Below are 26,704 nucleotides of genomic sequence, written 5' to 3'. Positions count from 1 at the left end.
TTCAGGAACCAGGCACAATCTAGTTTTTTTTTTTTTAAATATTTATTTATTTATTATGTATACAACATTCTGCCTCGATGTATGCCCGCACGCCAGAGCAGGGTGCCAGATCTCAGTACAGATGGTTGTGAGCCACCATGTGGTTGCTGGGAATTGAACCTCTGGAAGAGCAGCCAGTACTCTTAACCTCTGAGCCATCTCTCCAGCCCCACAATCTAGTTTTAAGTGTGGCAAACTTATCACTTGCCACTTCAGCTTCTGTGGGAAGTTCTCTACCAAATTAGTTGATGTGACAATGAACAATAATAGTTAGAAAGAACTATCAAATTGTTTTCCCTGTTAATAACAAGAAGACTTCAAAGCTATGGAACCATTTTACTGTTTGCAGCATGGTGTGCTTGTACTGTGGTCAGACTGCCTATATGGGCAAGAGGGTCACATGCCTGGGAACCCTTATTTCCTCAGCCACACACTGAAGATCAACATCTCAGAGACTATGCTACATTTTGGAGTATAATGCCATCAGGAGCGTTCTCCCTCAGGGATGCCCACTGAAGAGTTTTATAACTTTTACCCCATTGCAAAAAACCCAAATAAAACAGCCCATAACCTCATAGCTGAACTGATTGCGTTTGACTTTGAGTTCATACTCTTTGTAGGCAGTGTTGGCTTTAATGGACTGCTTGAGTTCTTGGCTCCTACTTCTGGCGTAGGTGTTCTAGGGAGGAGATATGTATGACAGTGTGGAACCAATAATTATGAAGGAATCTGACAGTAGTGTAGTCTGTTTCATTTGGGGAATATGGATAAGTAATCAGACCTGTTGGTACTTGACCCTTATAGCTCACTGGGTCACCTTTATATCCATGGTCTAACCTCATTGCTGTACTATCAGTTAAGCACTTTTAGATGTTTTGTAGATTGACTCTGGTAGTGGCAGCAGTCAGAGGCAAATAGACTGTTGGGAAGTCTAGGTAACTTCCGTGAATGTCCCAGTCGGCATCATGGTCACTGACCATCTGAACAGAATGGAGATAGAGAATGAGGGCAGCATCGAGCATGATGTAAATGCTTCAGTTACAGAAGGCACCTGACTGTGAGCATGACCATCCCATGCCAGTTAGTGCAGAGCTTCCTGAATAGTATGGAAGCTGTCCCAGCAAGTCCACTAGGAATGTCTAAATGAGAGAAGAGAACTAGTAGGCAGCCATGCAGGCTGTTCCACACACCGAGGCCCTAGATCTTGTGTGCTGGGAGGTGACTACTCTGTCTGCATTGAGCTAGATTATGTGACCATGATCCACATCCTTATCAAGAAGTTGGATTCTCTTTGGAGAGGAATGGTGAATATCAGCACTATACTGAAGTTACTGAAGGAAGCCACAGCAAACTGTCTATTCACCACCTTTCATGAGCCCAGGCAGGCTTTGCCACACACACTGTTCCCTTGCCACAGAGGCTTCCTGTTTACAGAGGGGGTGTCAGAGTACCTGTAAAACTTTCTCCAGAAGCCAAAAATACACAACATAAACTGTTTTAAGTAGGGGATAAGCTTTGTTTTTTACTAGATTAGAGAGAATAAAAGTTTTTGCTGTAGGCTTTTTATTCAGTTGTATAAGAGCCATAAAGGCACACCCCACCATGCCTGGCTGACACTACCAATTTTTTCTCCATTCTTGAATTGTTATAAACATAATTTGTTATTAATAAAATAAAATAACACTTTCTTAGCACAGCTAATGTTTTAAATACTTTTGTAAGCATAGTTCTATACATATATTTATGTGTGCTACATACATGCAGTGCCCATGGAGGCCACAAGAAGGTGTCAGATCCCTTGGAACTGTAGTTATAAACAGTTGTGAGCTGCCATGTTGATGCTGGGAACTGAGCCCTAGGCCCCTGAAAGAGCAGCCAATACTCTTAACTGCTAAGCCCCATTTCTAATGTTTTAAATTACTGTACATTGAATTAAATTAATACTAGTTTCACTACTTTTAAATGCATTACCTTTGTTGCTGACAATTTTTAATGTTTTGACAAAAATTTACAAAGCATTTACCATTACTTGTTGGGAGGAGAATGTGTGCAGCACAGCACACGTGGAAGTCAGCACAACTGGAGGGAATCCATTCTTTTCTTCCTCCATGTGGATCCCAGCCATTGAATTCAAGTCGTCAGGCTTGGTGGCAAGTGTCCTTACCTGTAGAGCCATAATGCTGGCCATGTTTTGCTAATAAAATAAACATTTACATATTTTTTGAGGCAAGGTCTCACTCTGTAGACCAGACTAACTTTGAACTCACAGAGATCTACCTGTCTCTGCCTCCTGAGTGCCCCACCATGCCCACTTTGACAAAAAGTTTGATAGTCTTAGAAAACGACTGGAATTTCCCTCATGACTTAAAACTAATTAAAATTTTTCTTCCTGGCTATCAAATATGTTGCCAGGGTTCACACCCTCTATATGCACGTGTTTCTATGAAAACACTAAGAATGTAAACAATGCCCACTAGTACAACAGGGAAGCAGGAACAGTGTTCACTATTGTGTGCGTTCAGGTAGAGTACTAGCAGGCATTGTAAAGCTCTGTGCTGAGAAAGGGAAATCTAAATGGAGCTGGAAAAGCAGACACAGAGTGATGCATGTGTGTTTGAGAGTGTACTCTGTATATGCGTCCCATGCATACTTGTTGTTTTTACATGAATTGTTGTGAGAATAATACACAAGAAACTAGTAAAAGGAATTATGCTTGCAGGTGCCTGAGACCTCTTAAAATATGTGTCTTTAATATTATTTTGACCTTTCAGCTGTGGATGAGTATATTATGTATATGATTGCCCTCAGTAGCCACTTTAGTAAGTGGGCTTCAGAGAGACCATGAAGGTGGCTAATAAGGCCATCTTTATACAAGAGCAATGTTTGAAATGACTGGGGCTGCTTGCTGCAGGCAAGTCGCACCAACAGTATTGAGACTTTTTATCTCTTAGTTGTCTAGGGTGACGTAACAAGTGTACCTTTTTCATTTTAGTATTAACCGTACCAGCAACAGACATTGCTGAAGAAACTGTCATCAGTGAAGAGCCGCCAGCTAAGAGACAGTGTATGGAAATAATTGAGAACCGGGTGGAATCTGCAGAAATTGAAGTAAGGAGCCTTTTACCCGGTGTGTTTTGCTGCAGTCATCCAAAATAAATTGTTTCTTCTTCTTCTTATCATTATTATTATTATTTGTCATTTTTATTTATTACTGGCCATGTTTTGATAAATAATGAAAGTGCATAGTGTCATCATTTTGTTTTAGCTTTTTGACCTCATACATATGGCAAGCCCTCAATAAATAAATATTGAATGAATGAATGAATGAGTGGAGAATTTGTTTGTAACAAAGTTTGTTATGCTTGTAACATTTGTACTGTCTTTGGTTCTTGGATTCCATCCCTTATTTTTTGTTAAACTTATACATACCATTCTCATAAGTCACTGGAGGAAGATACCATTTTTATATGGAAAATTCTTTTCTTTCAAAAGTGGTTTGGGCCTGGAAATCCTCTTACAGAAAGTTGATGTTTGCTAAACATTTTGTTTGTAAGTGCAAAAGATGATTGTTTATTTTCCTAGTACGTCCTTTGAAGAACTTGGATTCATTTAGACTGGTGTTAACACCTACCTTTTTCCTCTCCCAAACTCATGTGTTGGTGTAACAAATCATGACCTCTTAGCTTTCTCTTACATGACTATAAATAAAATTCCATCTACCGAACTTATAGTGTCTCACACAAAGCATGATTCTTAAGTAACTTTGAAGAGTAAAATGCAATAGAAACATCTTTGAACTAGAAACTATTCAAGCTCTTGACCTAGCTATAAGCTTTGAGTCTTGGTTTTATTTTCTCCTGAGTTGGAATTTAGATGAGTATTACTTCATTCTAGGCTTTTCATGAAAACAGGTAAATTCAGCACCCTCTTTACCTTTACTGCATATGTGTGTAAAGTTGATGATTGCTTAGCTGTTCTTGTCAAAGGCTCTGGTTATCACAGAAAGGGGTTTGTTTTGTTTGGTAAGTGAATGGCAACACAATTCTTTAATATTAAAGACGGAGTATATTCTCACATGTATTAAAAATTAAATATATTAGGTACATTGTGGGCATAATCACAAGTATCAGACTAAACAGAGTCTAGTTATAAATAAAGTCTGCCTTAAAATCTACACAAAAGAATCTATGGCTAGTGGTTTATCCAGGATGTCTAGTAAAATTTTAAATATTAATATTGGGTGTGATGTTTTATTTCTCAAAATTTAAAATGGTACCTATAGGACAGTTCAGATTTACAAACTAAAAACTTACTTCACTAAACAGAATCTTATTTCGTCCTCACTAAATGCCCTTGTGTATGTATGTGGTCTGTGTGTGTATGTATTGGTGTATATATGTATGCATGTGTGTGGAGGCCAGAGGTTGATGGGTGTCTCAATTACTCTCTACCTTGTTTTTAATCTTTTACTTTTTAAAAATTAATTAGCTTTATTTTATGTGCATGAGTGTTTTGCTTGTATGTATGTGTACCATATGTGTTCCTGGTGTCTACAGAGGCCAGGGTCTTTGGATACCCTGAAACTGGAGCTAAACATGGTTGTGAGCCACCATGTGACTGCGGGGAACAGAACCCAAGTCTTCTGCAAGAGCGGCAAGTGCACTTAACGGATGAGCCATCTCCCCAGCCTTCCACCTTGTTTATTTGAGAGAGGGTCTCTCACTGAGCCTGGAGCTTGTCAGTTCAGCTAGAGTAGGGTGTGGGTTGAGGAGGAGCAGCAAGCCTCATGGGTCCTTCTGCCTCTGCCTCCTCAGCACTTGAGATTACAAGTGTGCACCATGCCCCGCTTTTTACATGGGTCCTGGAGATCCAAACTCAAGTTCTCATGGTTGCACAGCAAGCACGTTACTGGGTGAGCATCTCCGCACCCCTGAGGTTCACTTTATTGTCCTTTTCTCATTGTTGGCTTGTCTCTTTGGAACATAGAAAGTAAAAAAGGAAATACTGCTTTGTTTCCATTCTATAATAAAATGTTTAAAATTGTTTGAATTTCATTAAATGTAAGTTTATTTAACAGTTTACTTGTTTGGTCTATTGAGATAGGGTCTCTCTGTGTAGCCTTAGCTGTCCTGGAACTCACAGATCCATCTGCCTCTGCCTCCCGAGGACTGGGATTAAAGGTGTGCGCCACCACCTGACTAACAGTTTATTTTTAAACCATAGTGATTGTAGCCTATCCCTTTATTTACTAATGACTAGTGGGCCTGCTTCCCTCCAAGTCCAGCCTGGTTCCTTTTCTAGTCTTCAGAGAATAGGGGAAGTAATTCCAGTTAAACGAGAGAGGAGCTAGGGGCACTAATTAAGTAGAACTAAGAAGGAAGCTTTAGGGAGATTGGTTTAATTTGGTATAAAGAACAGTGGAATTTTACATTTGTTTTCAGTAGAACTTTTTGGTAATGGACATCTTTGTTGGCATCACTGGAAATGCTTAAGCCAAGGTGATGTGATCTCTTAGGTTTCTAGTCTAGTTGATGCCTATCTAGACTAGAAGAGATGGAGCACCTGGAGTCACAGGATAAGGATGTAGCATCCAGTGTTCATGTCAGGTTCATGTTTTCCTACAACACGTGAAATCACTCTTTTACATGTATTTTCTTTGATGACAGTAGAATTATCCTAGGAGCAAGCTTTTATGCAGTTTCATTGGATGACATCTCGACCAAACTTTAACCCTAGAAGTTTTTGTAAAATTGATTCTCAAGTGGGGAGATTTTGACCCTAATGGATATTTGGCAATGTTTAGAAGCCTTTTTGGTTGTCACAACTGTGGGTAGAGGCTAGGTTGGTATCCTCTGTTACCCAGGACAACATTAAGAATTTATGTCATTGCTGGGCAGTGGTGGCGCACACCTTAAATCCCAGCACTCGGGAGGCAGAGGCAGGTGGATCTCTGTGAGTTCTAGGCCAGCCTGGTCTACAAGAGCTAGTGCCAGGACAGGCTCCAAAGCTACAAGAAACCCTGTCTCGAAAAACTAAAAAGAATTTATGTCATTCAAGCATATTAGTAGTGCTTAGATTAAAAAAAACAAAACTATTAAGAAATATAAAACTTTAACTCATGCACAATTTTCATGGGTCTTTCTCTGTATTTTTCACGGGGCTCACAGCTGACAGGGTGACTGTCTATAAGATTTTTCCAGCAGTCAGTAATCTCTGGAAAAGTTCATTTAAATTGTTAAAAGTTAATTATAGATGTTGTGACAGTGAGGAACATGAAATGGCTTTCATTTTGGAGAGGCAGATACAAATAAGATGCCAGCCACACTGCCTTAGTGCATTCAACTTTGCTTCTTGGCTCCCTGTTGAAGATGCTGTGAAGGGGAAGTGTGTCTTCCGGGTGGGTATTCCCCCAAATGAGCAGCCTTGAGCTGTTCAATGGAAGTAAATGTGTATGTGGGAGGGAGACAATGCGCTAAGCACGTTAGGAGCCAGGTTTCTCTGCTTCTTAGGTAGTTATATGAATTCCAGTCAGAGGTAACTTTATATTTATTGTTTCATTTTATTTGCATTGGTGTTTTGGCTGCATGTATGTGTGAGGGTGTCAGATACTAGAGTTACAGACAGCTGCCATGTGGGTGCTGGGAATTGAACCTGGGTCCTCTGGAAGAGCAGTCAGTGCTCTTAACTCCTGAGCTGTTTCTCCAGCCCTCTAGAGATGACTGTTTATTAGTCAATTTTCTTGTTTGTTTGTTTTTAGACCTTTTTTGTGTTGTGGGGGTGGTGGGTGTTGAGGATCAAGCCTGATACATGCTAAGCACATGCTAGGTCTACCCCTGAGCTACCCTGTCCGTTCCTCCACCTTATTTTTCTTCCTTTCTCTCCTTCTCCTTCTTGTCTTTCCTCCTTTTCCTCCTCTTCTTTGTGTTTGTTTGTTTGTTTTGAGGCAGGGTCTCACTATGTTGCTCTGGCTGACCCAGACCTCACCAGGTAGACCACTCTGACCTCAAACATATCTGCCTGCTTCTGCTCCCAAGAACTGGAATCAAAGTTATATGCCACCATGCCTAGTAGGATGGTTTGTTTTGTAAATGAAATGTCTGAGTCCTTTAGTCTGGTGTAAATAAAGGGTCCTTCATGTTAGTGCTTTTATGAAAAGTGATCTGTAAATTTTAAGTGCTGTCTTAACTTGATATATTTTTTTAAATTTGTTTTTGTTTATTTCATTTATTTTATATGTTTTCTTGGTTTTGTTTTGGGTAGGGTCCTGCTATAGACCTGGCTAGTCTAGGAGTAGCCTTGTAGCCCAGGCTAGCCTTTCACTACAGCAATCTTCTTCACCTCAGTCTCCAGGGTGCCGAAATCACAGCTGAATCTCCAGCCATGCTTGGTTTGTCTTTCTTCTGCCAGGGTTTAAAGTTCTGTATAGTCACAGGCCCTCTATCTCTTCTCAGGAAGTTCTTTCTCCAAAGCTGGGGAAGAAGAGGGTCTTCTATGGAGAAGGCCAAGTAAAGGTATATTTTGGCTTTATGAACCATATGAATCCTGCAGCTGCCCAGGTCTGTTGTGTTAGAGACAGCAGCCACAGACAGTTCAAAGCGAGGAGGCGTGGCTGTGTGTCAAGAACTGCGTTGATACAAATCACATCATTTATCACATCCGGACAGGTGATCTTTTGGTGCGAGCAAATAGCTCTGATACCTGACCTAGCTTTTATCCTGAAAAAAAAAAATTGGGACTTGAAGCTGAAGGGAGAGCTCAGCAGTTAAGAGCGCTGGCTGTTCTTCCAGAGGACCCGAGTTCACTTTCCAGCACCCCAGAGATCTGACATACTCTTCTAGTCTTAACACACACACACACACACACACACACACACACACACACACACACACACAGAGTAATTTAAAAAATAAACCTTTAATACCTGCTAAGGGAGATACCATAATCATGAAGCTGGTTTTCCCAAGGCAAGGCTCATCCATTATAGTGTGGATTTGCTGATTTCTGTGATTTCCCCAAATGTGAGAAACTTGGCATAATTTGTAGCTAGGGCCTAGGAGAGATGGCTCAGTGGTGATTAAGGACATGTATTGCTGTTACAGGGAGCCAGATCCCATTCATGTCAAGCAACTCACAACTGCTGTAACTCTAGCTCCAGGGGCTCTCACAACTTCTGGCTTCTGTAGGTACTTGCACTCACACATACACAGCCCTCCACAGACACATAAGTGCCTCGTAATTAAAAATAAAACATTAAGACGTGTGTGTGTGTCTTTGTGTGTGTTGGGCTGACAAGGTGGCTCAGCAAGTAATGCTTGCCATGCAAGCCTGGTGACCTGAGTTCCATCCTTGAAGCCCATATAAAGGCAAACAGAATCAGCTCTACAGAGTCATCCTCTGACTTCCACATGGCGCACATGCACATAGACACAGTGTGCACACACAATAATAACTGGTAATAGTAATCAGTTAAAACTGAAAAACACACTAGTTCTCAGAGACATGGGTTTGCTTTTCTGATATTTTGAGTGTGTGACCTTGGCTAATTTGGCATTTCGAGGCATAGCCTGTCCATCAACAAGACAGATAATGAATAGTATCAGCAATCGATTGAAGACTTTGTGAAAGAAAAGCCTGGTGTCATGGCGCACGCCTTTAATCCCCTCTGTGAGTTTGAGGCTAGGTGGGTGTACATAGTAAGTTCCAAGCCAGCCAGAGTTACACCGTGAGAAGAGATGAAATGGGGATAGACACAGGCCGAGCACAGTGGTGAGCATATGATAAATGCTCAGTAAGTGATATTTACTAGCAGAATCGCCCTACAATGTGTGTTGAGGTAGAGATAACTATTGTAATTGTGTCTTTCAGTTTATAATATATAATAGCTAGAACAAAGATATACGTTTGAGTATTTGAAAAGTATATATTAAAATTATCAAATTGTCCCACACTTGCTTTTATGGCAGAATTAGAGAATCATCATTGAAAATAGAGCTGAAATCATTATCTGTTGCCCTATGGTTCTGTTACCTAATATGTTAATTCGGGGTTACGGTGTATGTTGTAGCTGTCAGTCTTGATTATTACTAGGGTTTCACTTTCTTAGAGGGCTGTGATGTTAGACGCCTTTCCTTTCCTCCAGTGCTGGGAGTTGAGCCCTGAGCTTCCTGCATGCTAAGCAGCTACAACCTATCCGTAGAACAGTACCTTAGCACCACATATTAACGGATGAAATTATTGCTATATGAAATATCAAAATTGGAGGCTGGAGAGATGGCTCAGGAGTTAAGAGCCCTTGCTCCTTTTTTAGAGGACCCAAGTTCAATTCCCGGTACCTACATGGCAGCTCACAGTAGTCTGTAACTCCAGTTCCAGGAGATCTGATGCCCTCTTCTGGCCTCCTTTAGGTACTGTACTCTTAGGGTACACAGGCACACACACACACACACAAAACACCCATACCATTTATGTGCAATAACAATATATCAAAATTGGGCCAACAAAATGGCTCAGTAGGTGGAGGTACTCACTGTGGAAGCCTGACATCTTGGGTTTGATCCCAAGTCTGGGTAAGGTTAGAAGCAAAAAAAAACCTGACCCCAGAAAGTTGTCCTCTGAACACATGTGTGCTGAAGCACATGAGCCCACAGAAACTCAAAGTAAATACTAAAAATATCAAAATTGGCTAGTGTGGCTTTACTATAAAATATTAAATCCATAGGATTAACATTTGTATTTAAATAAAAATGTCAGCTGTCAGCCTGTTGCACTATTGATGTGTGAAACACTGCTATGTAAAGAAACTTCCTTGAAGTAGCTATGACATCAGAGAAAGATCTCAGTTAAATAACATTTTCCATTTCTCAGACTTTTATTTACTTTGAAAACTGAGATGGTAAACACGTTCTTGTTCCATATTCCTGCATTTCTGAAAAGTCAAGGGTACAACACTAAAAGTCTATGTATTAATCATATTCAAAAGATTCAACAAATACTAAGGATCTTTGTCTTTACATTTTACAGATTTAGACAAAAAGATGATGAAATGAGTTTTTTATTTGGCCCAATTGATGAAAGGGAGCTATTACTTTATTTGTATTAAAATGTATTTTACTTACTGCTCAGAATCTGTGAGGTTCTGTGTTTGACCCCAGCTGGGTGGTGTGCGTGTGTGTGTGTGTGTGTGTGTGTGTGTGTGTGTGCAGTGAGATAAGGAAGCTAGGATTAAGCCATTTCACTTTCCACTGTTTGTCTCACTCCATTTGCTTTCATCTTCTTCAGTAATAGTAAATCCCTTGCAAATGCCAGGTGTTAATAAATAACTAATACGAGATGACCCCTTTATATAGGCAGTTCTAATATTTCCTATGCAATTGGAAAATTTTATGTATATTCAAAACTGACTAACAAAAGATCTTATTTCTTAACACGTAAACTTAAAAAGATTTAGTTTCATTATTTTTTATTTATTTATTTATTTTTTTAGTTATGTGTATGTGTGCATCCACAGAGCTGGTGCCTGGCAAGGTCAGAAGCATCAGAGCCTCCTGGAGCTGGAGGAAAATTATGGAATGCTTCTTGAGTTTGTGTGTTGTCCTTGTGCAAGGGCCATGATAATCTCTGTATTATTCCAATTTTAGCATATGTGCTGTCAAAGCAAGCTAAGCCCGCTCCTCATAGGTCTTGCTCCCAGGGAAACACAACCAGGCTCTACCTTTCTCCTCTACGCCTGGTCATTGGCAAGCTCAGAGTCCTGCATAGGTCACAGCGGTTCTAGTGTTGATTGCTTCCCTGAGGCTTGATTCTTCCGGCTGCCATCTTTCCTAGCATCTTGGAAGGTCCTAACAGAAGGGAAGCAGCGATGTAAGGTATTAGGTAGGACCTGGTATCGCTGGAACTGGAAATAAATACATTCCTTTCTTGGACTTCTCAGTCACTCCCATATCTGGTGGAGCAATAAGAATCAGAAAAAATACTAAATCTAATTTTATTCTCAGCTTAGGACAGTGGGTGTGAGGGAGGGAGAGAGGGAGGGGTGCATGTTGCTCCTGGTAGGGACAATTGAGCAGTAAAGCAGAGACAGTCTGTGTCAGGAGGCGGTGGATATATAGGAGGAGCTCCTCAGACTCTCCTCAAGGACCTCCCTCACCTTCCGCTCCCTCTGGGCATGCTCAGTGTAAACCTGGCGTTTTTCTGTAATTCAGTTACGTTCAGGTTCCTGCCTCACTAGGGGATCATAGGTCTTTGCGATGAGATTACTCCATTCCTGAGATAGGAAACTTCCCTGAGCCCGGGACTGTGTGGATTAGGTTTTCTCCATGTGCTTACTACAGGTATATGAAAGGGTTCTTTATAGTGTTGGCCTCTTTCTCCTTGATAATAGAGGTGCAGTGAAGAGAAGAAATATGTATACTGTTTCCTTTGGACTGGGTTTGTATGTGCTGGCTCTCAGTAACTGGGGATTTAAAGAGTTTATACCTGTTTAACAGTAGAAGGTTGTTAGAGTTGCCTTTTATGGATTGCCCACCGTACAACTTTGCAAGTCTGGCCCAGCACCTGTTGTGGTGGAGTTCAGGTGTTTGGCTTGGTGGTGTAGAGGAGCATGGGTCATTTTGAATTTAGTGACATTTGAACACCATAAACCCAGTTCTCAAAGTGTTCTTGAGAAGGCTGCGTCATTTCTGAGCACTAATTTTCTCACTTGTAGCCTGATACATGAGGAATGAGTCATGGAGTTGCCTTTGCTCAGCTGTGGTAGGGGCTCAGCTCTGTGGTTGTTTTCTGAGGAGAGATGAGTTGTGTTTACATACTTTCCTCTGAAGTCTGCTGTTACTTTCTTCAGTACACAAGAGAACAGGTGCACATTTTATGTCTGTTATTCTTATTTATAAATTAGAAATAATTTCCACAGGAGTCCCCTGTGGATTGGTGGAAAGGTGAGAACGTCCTGGAGGTGCCTACCACTAGGCAGCTGCCATGGCCACTGCAGTGTTTTGTCTGTCTGTCTTCCTTGTATTTTTTGAAGGACACATGATAATGTTAATATATTTGTGCAAAAATTGAAAACACGATTTTCTTTTCTAAACTAGGAGAGAGAAGCACTTCAGAAACAGCTGGACGAGGCGAACCGGGAGGCGCAGAAGTACCGGCAGCAGCTGCTCAAGAAGGAGCAGGAGGCGGAGGCCTACAGGCAGAAGCTGGAGGCCATGACGCGCCTCCAGACCAGCAAAGAGGCTGTCTAGCCGCCTGACACGAACATGAGTTTGATTTTACCTTTTGTCCAGAAAGAATGCAGTCTTGAACTGCACACAGTAAAGACACAGCCACGGGAGTACTGAATAATAGAAAATACTGCAGATTGATAATGGGACTTAAGCCATGAGCTCTGAATTCTTGTAATATAAAACTTTAGAACTTGTGAAATGTATTTAAAACTGAATTCTGTAAATAGTTTTTTGGTTGTTTCTTTTTTTACAGTTACAAATGAGTTGATAAAGATTGTTGAGGAGATCCAAAAACCATAGTAAGGCACTGTTACAGGCAATTCTTGATTTGGGTACAGACTTCATATCTCAGAGGCAGGAGTTGAAAGGTGGTTGTTGTCGGTTAGACCAAATGTGTACTAATTATGGTGGACTGACGCTGGAAATAACTCTGCAAAGAGATTTCTCCCAGGAACTTTTGTACAGCTTTTAAGTTGTCTCAGGTTCACTGAAAACATTTTTTAGGAAGCAGAAATTTTATATTTGTTCAATTTCAGCTACACGCAAGTAGATTTACATGTATATGAAGCAAATATTTTTAAAATTTTGTTTGTACATATTCTGCATGTTCTATGATTTTAAGATGCATCCCTTGCTTAGATATGTTTCCCACAAAGACGATGAAAGTTACCAGGAAATACATAAGGCACCGCTGTCGCTCTGTTAGCCACGGAAAGGAAGTAAGCAGCCGGGTTAACTGGCAACCATGACAGTGTTCTTGGAAGGAGCAGCTTGCAAGAGAACGCGAATCTGCAAAATTTATGCTTTTTTTGAAAATTCCATTATGGGGACGTGAGACTGTATTCTGTGCCTTCCATCATGATTTCCACTTGAGCACTTTGAGGCGCTAGATTTTAAGATAATGTTTTTGGCAAACTCAGTGCATTTGGGTTTCTGAAATATTTCATGGACTTATTCCCCCCCCCCGCCCAAGAAATTATTCTTATGGAAAATTGCTTTTGTATGTAGAACAGGAACCTTTTGTACTTGGTGATGCTATAGATACGTCTAATGTAACGTCCGCTATTCCCTGTGAAGCTCCAGGCCTGCGTTGCAGCAACAAGGCCCACTCCACAGTGTGTGGACATTTGGCAGGCTCTTCCATTCTGTTTTGTAAAATGTAACTTCAAGCTCTTTATTTTCTTTTTTGTTTTATTGCTTTATGATAACGTTTAACCCCACAACTACTCTAGATGATCTGTATAAAGAACCAATTACCTTCAAGACTGTACTGGCCTCCTTTTCTATTTTACAATTAAATATCTTTCCACATTTGCTCAGTGCAGACTCGTGTTTTGACTGTACATTCCTCTCACAGTAAAACGTGGGCAGTAGAGCTCAGTGGTGGAGCAGGTCCTTGGTGCTTTTGGACTCTGGTTCAAATCCCATCTCACACATGACCCGAGCTACATTCTGCCATATGAAAACATGCCTTAAAATCCCCCAGAGGGACTGACTCCTTGGGAATGTGATGGTTCTCGCCTGGGTTATCCTTACACGAGGTAAGGTGATAAAGGGTCTGGAGCCTCAGCCCGCCCTTGCTGCTTTCTGGAGAGCACAGGAATTCTCCATGACAAATATAAGAAGACTAAGGAAGAGAATTTCAACATTTCTCTAAGTTTGATATTAAATTTATTCCTTTTGAAATGTAACCTCACTTCCAGTCTGGTCTCCAATCTATGAATTCTGATGACCTTCCTACATAGTTCTGGGGTTATAAGCACGTGCCACTACAATAGTGTAGGCAGAGTTTTCCTGTCCCGACCACCTGCTCCCAAACAACCGGCAGCTGTTTCCGAATAACTGACTCGGAGACTTAATATAGATTAACTCTTACATCTAAATTAACCCATATTTCTCTCCTGTCATTCTGCCCTCCTTCCCAGCATTCTTAGTTTGATAGCCCCACTTATACTTTCTGCCTGGTTGCCGGCCAATCAGTGTTTTATTAAATCAATCCAGGTGACAAATCTTCACAGGATACAAAAGGATTATTCTGCAGCAGACTTGGGTTTGACAGACATGAAGAGAGATCTCTCACTGTCTCAACCTAGCTGGTCTTGGACTTTTGAATTCAATTGATCCTCCTCTGGGTAGCTGAGACAACAGGTACATCCCTCCACCACCTTTACATAAATGTTAAATGATCTAACACGAGATTTTAGGGCTAGGCCTATAGCTCAGGGGTGGAATGCTTTCCTGACATACACAGGGCCCTGGGTTCAGTCTCCAGCAGGACGGAAGCAAAATGTGTAAGGCTAGTTTAAAAATGCGAACCATGTTTCAGCAGCATGAAGCTGCTTGCTTTCGGTCAGAAGTCACCGGAGAGTATGCGGTTTGGGCTTGTGTAGTAATTAGTGCTAAAAAGAAAGCTGGTGTACATTTAATTCCTGGACAGGCAGTGTTGGGGCGGAGAGGCCACTGTGTTCAGGCAGTGGCCAGTGCAGTTTTGTTCCCAGATTAGATTAGCTTCGAAAAGCCTCAAGGTGGTGCAGAAAGAGCGTCAGCCGCTGTATGCTGCTCCTTTTACTCCCAGCTGGAAAGTGGTCAGGGTGTAATTTTGATCTCCAATAATATCAGTGAGCCGATGGATTTGAGAAAACAATTGGTTGTGGTGTACCAGGATTCCGGTAGCTGTGAGATGTTCACTGTTGTCAGAGTCTCAATCTTCATCCGACTCACTGTGCTGAAAAAGCAATCCTTAGCCGAGAATCTGTGATGGAAACGCGATGGCCCTCCCCTACCCCGCCCCTCTTTTAACAGTTTTCAGGCAGGCTGGAAAAGCCTCCGTGCTGTTCTGTATTGAGGACGAAAGTAACTGACAAAATGTGAAATAAAAATATTCAGAAATCTACAATTGTTTTCCAGTTCACAAAGATGGGTTTGCAATTAGCAGCAGTCTGGTTGCCGAGTGCTGACTTTTCCCATTTGTGCATAAACAAGTGCCTGAGACCAGCCTTTCTCTGCAGGAGTCTATGCAAGAGCGAAGCCATTAACTGCAGGGCCTAACGAGCTCTTTGTTTCATTCTCGTCGTTTGCTGTGCACCCAGAATGGTTATCCTTGTTTGTTCCTTTGTTTTTGTATTCTCTAGATACTGAGCTCATAAAAATGGCCTAGTGTGTGCACGTGCGCGCTCATACTTGTGCAGGCATGTTTGTATGTGTGTGGAGACCAGAGGACATGAAATCTATTTGTGTGTGCACATGTGCACATACATGCCTATATGTTCATGCTCATGCCATTGTATGTGTGCTGACGTTGGTTCTCTTTCACCATGTGGAGTCTAGATCATCAGGCTTGGTAGCAAGTGCCCTTACTCTTTGAGCCATCTTGAAGGCTCACACTTGCTTTAAAAATAATTTTTTAAAAAAGATTTTAAATTTATATTTATTTTATGTGCTTGGGTGCTTTGCCTCTATGTATGTAAATGCATGCAGTGCACACAGAGGCCAGCAGGGGGCATTGGATCATCTGGAGTTACAGGCCATTGTGAGTTGGGAACTGAACCCAGGTCCTCCGAAAAAAGCAGCAAATGCTCTTAACCACTGGGTCACCTCTCCAGCCTCCACACTTGGCTTTTGAAATGGGGTTTCTGGATGGCATTCGGGTTCTCATGCTTGCGCTTTAAATCTCCTCCCCTGCCCCAGCTTGTTCTGTCTCTTGATGGTGGTGGGAAGGTGAGAGAGCTCTCTTGACAGCAGAACAAAGTGTCTGACGCGGGACTCAAGAGGAAATAGGTGAACAAACTCCCATCTGCAATAAAAAGATCTCTATATAAACATGTTTAAAGCACAGGCTTAAAGGAAAGCCGGTGCCAGGATATGTTGACTAGCATCGTTTGTGGTGATGTTTATTGACCATAGGAGGAAATCCTGTAACAGACACCAACGCAGCGACAGAGATGGATATGGGGCTTGATCCTGAGGAGACTTTTCTCTTTGTGCTACTTACGGTTCCACCTACACTGTGCTTTTTAATACTGGGAAGACCTTTACACTTGACTCAAAGTAAAAATACAACGAGAAGCAACATTTTTAGATAAAACCACAAAGCAGTTTGAGGAACCCTTGTGGCATATGGTGAAGCTCCCAGAGCATTAGTGTTGGGCTCATAGAGCAAACAGGAAAACTAATTTTTCTTCTATTCAACTGGTTCCTACTGAATAAATAACCCTTTTGTCTTGTCAAATCAACTTAGGAATTGATTCGCCAATAGGCTTGTCAGTTCATTAAGTAATATTTACTGTACTTGGATCTCATTATAGATAACTAATCTGTTGTAGTTTTAAGCCATGCCTGATATTTGGTTTTTTTTTTTTCTGTGTTAAATGGGAGCACATAGATTTACTTTGACGCAAGCGCTCCTGGTTCATCCTCAGAGTGCTCTCTAGACTATCACGGAAAACATGGCATTAGCACTAGCTGTGTGCTAGTTCCAAGTTAAAATTTGAATACTAATATTTTTGTGACTTCTTAAAACAATTTTTTTTGTATGTGCAGATAATAGAAGTGGCCTTGCGTCTTCTGTTCATTTGATACCTTAAATTTCTCTGTAAATATTTTACTTAAATGAAAGTAAGTGATAACAAAATATAGAATGCACTCTGGATACGGTTCCTAGGGCCTTTCACTTTTTAGATGAAATAACAAACAAAAATCCCTTTTGCTTTCCTGAAAGGAAAGAGAGCTTTGTTGTGTTGACTTTTGCGGGGAGACACAAACAAACGTTATTCACCCCAAATAGGACACCAGCAACAGACCAAAGAGATGGTTCTGCCTCCTCTGACAAGTATTCTGCACCGGATGCAAGAAAAGTTAAGGAGACACAGCCCTACAAAGCCCTACAAGTTACCAGGATCTCGAGACTAGTAGTGAACCAATGGGTTTGTTGGCGTTACTAGCAGGGGCATGAGTGATTCAAAGGCTACTGCATTACCAAAAAGCCACCCGGCATGGATGGCGACTCCCCAAAGATGTGTGCCTGGAGCTGCGGAACGGCTTGAAGATAGCGCTCCTCAGGGTCTCTCCCCACCCAACACCGCTGAGATTATCATCTGTTTTTGAACTCTCGAGTGGTGGGTCTCGAGATCCTGGTAACTTGTAGGGCTTTGTAGGGCTGTGTCTCCTTAACTTTTCTTGCATCCGGTGCAGAATACTTGTCAGGAGGAGGCAGTCACACAATAACCTGTTTTCTTAAGGTGCTGTTCCCTGTATTTTATGGTTTGCTCACTTGTTTTTTTTTTATCTGAATTACTCTGATCTCATATGCAGAGTTAATACGCGATGAATTTCATTCCTTTAAAATGTATGCTGCCACATAAGACAGCTCCGTCCTTACTGCGGAGTCTGTGGATCACCACGTTGAATGTCATGGATTATTTAAATACCTTGACTGCTCTATGAGAATGATTCTCTCACACACTTTAGTTCACCAGTTAAGGCATTTGTTTTTCCATTGCTGTGTTTCCTGACTGGTCTATCCTCTGCCTCCCGAGTGCACCATCCCCCGGCCTTCAGTCTCTTTCTGATGGTGGCCAGAGTCTAAGCATGCTTCCGTCCCCACTAGGTCACAAAGTGGGCCCTTAAGATGGTGGCAGAGCTGCCAACAACTTAGAAGGCTTGCGTAAGCTTAGCTGGGGCAGGTGGCCAAGAGGAAACAGAAATCTAACAAGCATTGCACACTGAGACATTATTTGGTATGTTTATTATCTTTTAGGAGTAAACTGTACATCCATTTCTTGTTTTGCTTTGATGGAAACTTCAAAGCACACAGAAGAAACTAGACACAAAGCTCTTACCCAGATCTAATGAATCTTAGGTTTGCCCTCTCTGTTTCCATCCCTTTAAGAAGTGCATGCCACTTGATGTGGCTGTCATCTCTGTCCAGTCCACTCAACCACTAGCCTGAGTCTGAGGTGTTCAGTCTATCGGGTATGTACTGATTTATCTATGTGCTAGTGTGTTGCTAGGTAAGTACCTTTCCATGAGCTATAGCCTCAGTTCTCTGATTACATCATTGGTTTTCTTAACTTTGTTAGCGCTATCATTTGGTATATTGATGATTTTTGGTTGAACAGTATTTTTTTTTCATTTATTTACTCTCTCCCTGACCTTACTGTGTGCATGTGTGTGTGTGTGTGTGTGCACGTGCGTGCATGTATGTGCTTGTGCCACACCATGTGTGTAGATTTCAGAAGCCAGTTTCTTTCCTAGATCATGCAAGTCCTAGGGGATTAAGCCTAGGTCGCCAGATTAAGGTTGGAAGTGCCTTAACCAACAGAGCCATCCCTCTGGCTCGTGTGTTATTTGATTTTTTTAAAAATGTGTTGTCTGTTTTTGACAGGGTCTCATGTTTCCCAGACTAGCCTGGGAATCCACTGTACCACACACTGTTCTGGGAGGACTGATCCTCACGCTTCCTCTGCCCACGTGCTGTAATCATAGGGCCTGTCACCTGACTGGGAATCTGCTCTGCCACATGCTGTCCTGGGATGGCTAGTCGATCCTCATGCTTCCTCTGCCCATGTGCTGTGACCATAGGCCGTCACCTGAGTGCTCATGTGGTGCTCATGTTTGCACCTAGGGTTTCGCGTGCTAGGAAAGCTCTCTAGCAAGTGGGTCACACCCCCAGCCCTTATTTACATCTTCTCTAAGACACATGATTTGTAAAAATTAATGAGGTTTTGAGTGGGTGCTTTTTCTATAATGCATGCATGTGGAGTGTTCGTGTCTCTCCGTCGTTCTTCGGTCCGGGATCGCTGTCCTGTCTCACTTCGGTTCACCACCTTTCCTTGTCCCTAAAGTTTTCGTTAATCTCTTCCTGTTCCCTCTGTCCTCTCCCTTCCATCTCTAATGTCCGCTATTCCATTCCATGGTGTACCAATTAGACTGACCAGTTGCCACCCTCGAGCGAGAGAACACGTGGCCCTTCTTTTTCTGTGCCAGTATCTCCATCAGCCTTTCCTCCGTTATTCCCACATCACTGCAAATCGCTGCGAATGGCGAGATTGCATTCTTCTTCATGACAGTGTGATATTCCTGTGTAACTACACCATGTTCTGTCGCTGTTGCTGTTTTGCCATTCTCCTGCCGAAGGGCATGGGGGTTGGCGCTGCAGTCACAACTCCTGGAGAGATGTTGAGTCTGCAAGGCTGGTTAGCTGGTTACAGCCTCAATGGTTGTGGAGGGTTTGGGATGTTGCAAATCCGGAGCCTAATCCCAACTTATCTTGGGCTGTCTTTAGCCCCCTAAACAGCCGTTTCTTGCCCACCTCTGTGTCAGGCCTAGCATCCTGTGACTCATGGCTGAAAACCTTTGGAATGTATTAGCAAAACTCTAGTTTTCCACCAATCAGAAGACTAAGTTCAAATCTGAGGCCTATAGCAGTGCTCTGTCTGCCTTGCTCTGTAACCCACCTACTTGATGTATCCACTGATGTGTTTGAAAAGGGTCTTGATTTATGGCTTTCTTTGTTCTATTTCTATGAAAAGTTCATGAAACTGCTACCTCACTGAGGAATGGTATTTGGAGGAAACTAAACCTAGGTCCTGGGGCCATGATCACCCATGTTGGCTCTGGAATAAGCTCTCTTACTCCCTTTGTAGTGGGAGTTGTGTTTTTGTGACGGCAGCCTCGTATTTTGGCTATTGTGACTAATACTGTAATAATCAGGAGTGAATGTATCTTATTGGTAGAATGAGTTCCTCTCAAAAATATTTTTATGTTTATTTGTGTATGTATGGAATGTTTTTATGTATAGAAGTATCACTTCCAGTTTGTTTTCCTACTATATCATAATGGACATCATCATATTCGATTTTCAAGTTCATGTGTTGGCTTTGTACACTGTCTTACAATTGACTTGTTAGTCTCGGATAGTGAGGCCTTACTTGGCTTTATCAAACTGCTCTCTGTAATATTTATGAAGAGTAACAGTGATGAGAATTCTTAGTTCACCCACATTGCATCTGGTGTTGGTAGGAGTTAGGAGCTAAGTAGTGTCTTTTATATAGGCAGCTATTGAGAGTGACAGGCCACTAGCGCGGGAGACATCTGGGACCTGGCACATACAACACAGACTGAGCATAGCAGCTGGGCTTAGAAGCTGTGAGTTTTGAAACCTCAGATTCACCAAGGTGATTGCCAATCACCCGTCTTTTTCCTTTTCATTTCCTGATTCTTACCTCTTCCCGGGTTTCCCTAAGTCACCTGCAACTCAATTAAAAATCTCCCACAGGTATTCAAACCAGCCAGCCAAGAATGCCTCACCTTGATCCTTGGTTTACAGATGAGTGCAGCCAATCACTGTTCATAAGTGGATGGGATTCTGAGGACCAGGAAGTCGTGGCTTATGAGCCTGCATATATGTCTATGTGCCGTGTTCATACCTGCTGTCCACGGGGCCAGAAGAGGACATCAGATTCCATGGAAATGGAGTTACAGATGTCTGTGAGCTGCCTCATGAGTGCTAGAAACCAAATCCAGGTCCCATGGAAAAGCAGTCAGTGCTCTTCATGGCTGAGCCAGTTCCCTAGTTCCCCTTTTCAACTTCTTGTTGGCAAAGCAACTGCCCCTTTCCCTTTCTTACATGTGACATTTTCTCTGTATACCAATGGATCCCTCGCAGACACCAACTACATAACCTCCAATTCCATCCCAGTTATGGCACTGTATTGCACTGTATTGTCAGGGCCTGGAGTGTGAGGACTCAGCCTCATGAGTCTGCTCCGACCTCAGACACAGGTTGCCAGGAAGGACTCTGCTACTTGTGTTTGCGAACTACACGCTATAGACAGGATTCCCACGTCCTTCTTAGACTCAATTATTCTTCCAGGGTGGCTCATAGAACTATAGCAAACACACTTCTCGTTGATCACAAGGCTATGATGCAGGGTGCTCTCTACAGCCAGGGAAAGAGCGGCACACGGGGTGTGGAGCTGCCATCTCTGGGTGCCATCCTTCGGGGAGCCCCGTGTGCTCAGCCACTCCAAAGTCTTCTAATCTCTTCTTCCAGAGGTACTTTTTTTTTTAAGAGGGGGAAGGTGAGGGCTGGGGATCAAACTGGGGGTCATGTGCGTGCTGGGTAGATGATCTGCACTGGGTCTCACCCCTTGCTTAACCTCCAGCTCTTTCTACTCTTCCCTCTGAGCAGGAATTCTGTTGTCATAGATACAGATGATGTTTTAGGCAGAGACTCCTTTTGCTCAGGTTGGGCTTAAACTCCTCAGGTCAGAGCCTCTAAGGAACTCAATATAAGGAACAAAACAACTCCTGACATCTGAGAAACTCCCAGGATTTTTGATATTTTGTGGCACTGTTGGGATTCAGGACAAACTCACCCCCCCCCCCCAGAATATGATTTCAGGAGAAGAGAATTTGCTGTCCCCCCCTCCCCAATGGACTTCCTTTGTGCTAGTCTGAGAAGCCATAGGCATAGGGGTTGCTCTCAAAAGCTGTCCTTTCGTAGAAGACATTCAGAAAGAAGCCTTTGTCAGAAAAACTGCTTGCAGGAGGCAGAGGCAGGCGGATCTCTGTGAGTTCGAGGCCAGCCTGGTCTACAGAGAAAAACTGCTTGCCTCAGGAAGAGGAGGGCTCCAGTCCACTGCCATCACCAGGAAGATTTTCATCTGACGTAGGACAGTGTTTCTTCCCCTTTGGGAACGAGCCCGTCCTGTCAGCCGAAGGACTTCCTGACTCAGTCATTAAGCAGGGTTTTCTACTGTTTGCCTGTCTTATGTTAGGTTAAACTGTAGCCCAGACAAAGCCAGAACAAGTACTATGTAGTAATGGAAAAAATAACCCTTTGTGTCCATTGCCAACTCCTGCCTGTTGCTGACCCCTCCTGAACTCAGCCTGCTCGTGTCCCTCACCTCATAGAGAAGCCAGAGGAGGAGCAACCTAGTTATCTGTGCCACTTCTTGTGAACGCCTTGTTCTGATTCCCGAACTCCAATCTTTGTCGGAGGCAGGGGCCTCTAGTTTCTGACCGCAGGGACAGAAAAGATGGAGGACTCTTTTTGTTTATCTACCTGGAGTTGCTTGTGGGCGTGGGTTGGTCGGTGCCCTGATCGGTCTAAAAAACAGTTCCCTCTGGATCTGTTGACCAAAGTTCTAATCAAGAAGGATCGGGAGAAGAGAGGCTGCAATTGAGCCTGCAGGAAGGGACTGTAGGGGGCGGGGCTAAAGGAGAGGAATGGAGAACTCTTTAAATAAGAGGTGTGCTGGCTGCCAGGGAGTCCACAGCAGGGGAGAGTGGTGGATAAGAAGCCGGGCTGCTAGCTGCCTTCCACCGTCTTCTCGGTCCGTCTTCCAGGAGGAGCGAGCCAAGGGAGATGATGGAACCCCATGAATACCGAGCTAGAGGTGAGTGATGGGGACCCTGTGGGTCTTCCCTAAGGCAAGGCTGTGGGAACTGCTGCTGGGAGCAGGTGACTGTTAGAATTGCCCCGGGAGAGCTGTCTTCAGCTCCCCTTCAGTTTCTCCTGAACAGGATGTGGATTAGAGTTCTAAGCGGTCCCCTCATCCTCTGTCCCACATGGACGCTGCCTGTGTCTTGCATTTTGTCCCCTCTCTACCTGCCCACAAAATAGACTATTTGCATTTGTGATCCATTCAATGAAATAGGAAAAGACAATGTCCCAAATATTTATTAGCACAATTAATATTCATTTCTCTATGTGAAGCAGTTAGTTCTCTTAGTGTTCACTCCCTAAGTATTCTCCAAGTGCCCACCTGTACACGGGCTTCCGTGAAAAAGCAAAACCAAACGGTTTACCCCGTTTTGCAGAGGGGAAACGGGTAGTTACTTAAAGAGAATTTTTAGGAGGACACGTCTCTCAAAGCCACTTGTGACTCTGATGACTTTGGTCCTGCTTCTTCCATTTAGTACACATTAGCGTAAAGGTTCCTTTAAATGCCTATGGGACAAAAGAGAATTTTGAGTGTCTTTATAATTTTCTAACAGTCTCATCTCCACTACCGGGGCAGATTGCCTAAAATTTCCTGGCTGTAAGGTAATCTCCTGTTTTGAATCTAACCTTCCCTCTCTTCTCCCCTAGCGATAAGTGGCTATCAGCCTTGGCAGGCATTGTGTGTTAAAGTGTCTCAATGCCTTTCGACGGTGCCCTTAGCTGAGAGCGAGGGTCCGTATCCTGCCCTGAGTAGTGGCAGCTCCCTTTTGTCTGCTGGGCACCACTGCTGGGTGCCCAAGGCTGCGGAGGGCTGAGGGAGTCAAGTGCCCTGACCCCTCCGTTTTGTCTAGGCCTGGTTCTGTGTGCGGGAACTTTGCGTGAGCTGATGTAGAGAGGAAGCCAGGCTCCTTGTTCTCTGCTCCTTCTTTCCTTTGCAGGAAGGAGAGGAGGGTGCTTAGGGAGGGTTTCCGCTTGTTGCCAGGAGATGCACAACACAAGGGTGGCGGGAAGGGAGTGATTGTGAGAGAGTGCCTCTGAAGACTGAGACCCCTGAAGAAATGAAAGGGAAGGGAGAATAACTTCCCGTAATAAATTCTTCTTATCTAGTCTTCAATCATTCGGTACGTTTATTTGAACCTGAAAGGTGTGTTACAAGTCCCGAGGAACAGCATCAGAGAGCCACACATCTTTGGGCTCCAGGTTAGTTCACAAGCTTTTCTGGGCTCCTGCTTGTGCTTTAGACATGTTCCATGCACCTCAGAAAGTGTATGTGACATTAGTGTGTGTGTGTGTGTGTGTGTGTGTGTGTGTGTAAACTTACAGCTTCATTCACACTCAAAAGATGTTGCCAAGTAAAAAAAAGATGGGAGTGTTGATTTAATGAGTCTAGCAAGATGTTTTCTCCTTTTATTAGAGTTGAGCCTTGAAGCTTCCATCTGTGCTGACAGAGAGCACAGTACAGGTGTGTGTGTGTGTGTATGTGTGTGAGAGAGAGAGAGACAGAGAGAGACAGAGAGACAGAGAGAGAGACACAGAGAGAGAGAGAGAGACAGAGAGACAGAGAGACAGAGAGACAGAGAGACAGAGAGAGAGAGACACAGAGAGAGACAGAGAGAGAGAGACAGAGAGAATGTGTAACCAGTTTGTGGTTCAAAGAGCTACTGAGTCTCTGTGTGCGCCTTTAAGGTAACGAATTAATAGCGATTCTGTTTCTGGGAAGAAAACAAGGGGAGAGTAGACCATAAGAGCAAGGAAGGGGAAAGAGAACTGTTTCACTCTGCTGCTCAAGTTCTGTGTTTTGCAGACTTTCCCTATTTGCTCATCTGTTTTCTCACAGGCTCTCTGCATCAGCCATTCATACCGCCCCCCTCCTTGTCCTGTTGGGGAATCAGATCTATCCGGCCCGAGAATCCATCTAATTTAACCAAGTCTTTTGATTGGGGTCCAAGAGGGACAGGCATGCATAGCCCAAGGAAACATGACCTGGTTCCTCTGCTCCTGTCCAGGGAAAGAGATGGTGGATTATATCTGCCAGTACCTGAGCACCGTGCGGGAGAGGCAGGTGGCTCCAAACGTGCAGCCTGGGTACCTGCGAGCCCAGCTACCTGGGAGTGCTCCCGAGGAACCCGACAGCTGGGACAGCATCTTTGGGGACATCGAACGAATCATCATGCCTGGGGTGAGATACAGCAACTACTGCAGGTTCTAAATCTCAGGGTACAGCAGGGATGGGCGGTATCCTAGGAAACTTTCACTTGAGTCAGTGTGGCAGGACAACACATCCGTCATTTTTTTGTCACCCGATGTCACAGCCCATCTTCTAGGAATGGGAGGCCATGGCTTTGCCTGGAGGTAAGGTTCTCATGTCAGTGCTGACTGAGGAGCCACACAACTCATGAGGTGGATGGGGACAAAAAGACCGGTGTGAAGAAAAGGGGCAACCGTGGAGCAAGGAAGGAGAGCAGAGGCCAGAGGCAGTGCCTGCATCCCAATAGACAGGGCCAGGAGCTGCCTATCCAACCTCTGAAATCCTACCAAATGGATGGAACCAAACAGAGAATGCCCGTCCCCAGGAGCACCCTAGCTGCTGGCTTGGAAGGCAGCTGCGAGCCCCATCAGCGCCTCCTTCCTCTATGGTTCCCAGCAGGGAGGTCTGGTGATTGAGCTGCTTCTTAGGGACAGCAAAGAGCTGTTCTGGAATTATGAATATGCCCCATGATAACGGAGGGAGCAGCCTTTGGTGATGGTGGCTTGGGTAGGGACCAAATCGAGGGAAGCTGACTGATGCATGAGGCTTGAGCTGGAACTCACTGCCCTGGGCTATGAGGGCATCCCTAGTCACCAGAAATGCCCCTGCTAATATCACCCCAGTTCCTTCCCCTGCCCTACACTAGCCCGTGATGAGCTGTTTCATTTAGTCCTCCTAGTCACCATTTGACAAGTAAGGAAAATGAGGCTCTGAGTTTATTTTGCCTAAGGTCCTGTGAGGCAGAGTCAGGATTTCAGCATTCGCCAACTAACCCTTTGCTTTCTCCCCATACTCCGACACCTCCATGCCATGTGACTAGACCCCCAAAATGGACCTGACCCGACAACACTCATTCCATAAACCCAGTGCCCCCTGAGTCTCTCTGCTTAGAACATTCTGGTGCTGACCTGTGTGTGTCTAAAAACTCCTCCCAGTGTCGACTTGAGGTTTGTGCCCATGAGTTTCCCAAGTCTTAGATGTGACAGATGCATCTAGAAGTCGGGATGAGAAAACTCTCAAACTCCGCAAAGGGCAAGTTTTTCCCTAAAGGCCTAGTTCCTCGATAAGATTATCTCACCCATTTCATTCTGTGCTGCTGTCACCCAGGGACTAACTGTCATTAGGACTGATTCTCAGAGCAACTGTTAGCGCTGCTGAGGAGGCGAGGAGGCGCAACAGTTTCCGGGGGCGTGGCCAAGGAGGCTTATTTCTGGAGGTCTGTCTGCTTTGATAAGGTCACTACGGGCTTATCTCGTCTGATAATTTTACAAGAACTGATAACTGCATCTTGATAGCACCGGGGGATGGAACCCTTCTCTCTGTTCCAAGTGAGGTCTCTAAGCACAGTGAGAACGTGGGCGCAGTCTTCCATTTCATCTTCCAGGAGGTGCTAGCCCCCAAGAGTCAGCCCGGAAGTAGCTGGCCCTTTGAGCTTCATTGAAAACTGCATGGTTCTTCCTTTCTGCCATTTCTTAGACACTGGGAAGAAAAAGTTTCATTTTGTTTTAATTCCAATCTTGGCAAGAAGGTGAGAGCAGAAGAGCAAGCAAGCAAGCTTCGTGGGGAAAAGATCTTGCTTAGCAAGCCTGAGGCCATTCAAACCCTGGGACCCACATGGTGGAAGGAAAGACGTGCCTCCCTCAGACCTGCACGGGCACACACACACACACACACACACACACACACACACACACACACACACACAGAGAGAGAGAGAGAGAGAGAGAGAGAGAGAGAGAGAGAGAGAGA

General features: G+C 43.7%; 2 protein-coding genes and 2 pseudogenes across 5 annotated transcripts in view; 3 read left to right on the top strand and 1 right to left on the bottom strand.

Moving 5' to 3' along the window:
- The window catches only part of Gabpb1 (GA binding protein transcription factor subunit beta 1), a 52,826-nt gene extending 39,252 nt beyond the window's left edge, over nucleotides 1-13,574 (top strand). For all 3 annotated transcript variants that reach the window (XM_013352743.2, XM_026787732.1, XM_026787731.1), the window contains 2 exons: nucleotides 3,032-3,147; nucleotides 12,126-13,574. In XM_013352743.2, the coding sequence (XP_013208197.1) occupies nucleotides 3,032-3,147; nucleotides 12,126-12,278 (269 nt within the window). In that variant the 3' untranslated portion in view covers nucleotides 12,279-13,574. The remainder of the gene's footprint in view (nucleotides 1-3,031; nucleotides 3,148-12,125) is intronic.
- LOC113457997 lies at nucleotides 7,953-8,094 on the top strand (annotated as a pseudogene).
- On the bottom strand, nucleotides 10,597-10,696 carry LOC113457990 (annotated as a pseudogene).
- An 8,984-nt stretch (nucleotides 13,575-22,558) lies between the features above and the next one.
- Hdc (histidine decarboxylase) overlaps nucleotides 22,559-26,704 on the top strand; it is a 21,858-nt gene continuing 17,712 nt past the window's right edge. Inside the window, exons 1-2 of one of the 2 annotated variants that reach the window (XM_005364413.2) lie at nucleotides 22,559-22,660; nucleotides 24,714-24,886. In XM_005364413.2, coding sequence (XP_005364470.1) covers nucleotides 22,630-22,660; nucleotides 24,714-24,886 — 204 coding nt within the window. In that variant the 5' untranslated portion in view covers nucleotides 22,559-22,629. Of the gene's footprint in view, nucleotides 22,661-23,733; nucleotides 23,908-24,713; nucleotides 24,887-26,704 lie in introns of those variants that run through there. The other variant, XM_026787674.1, reaches the window with a different exon arrangement.

This window comes from Microtus ochrogaster (genome assembly GCF_000317375.1).
Source record: "Microtus ochrogaster isolate Prairie Vole_2 chromosome 14 unlocalized genomic scaffold, MicOch1.0 chr14_random_1, whole genome shotgun sequence".
Lineage (NCBI taxonomy): Eukaryota > Metazoa > Chordata > Mammalia > Rodentia > Cricetidae > Microtus > Microtus ochrogaster.
This window is presented reverse-complemented; position numbering and strand designations above follow the sequence as displayed.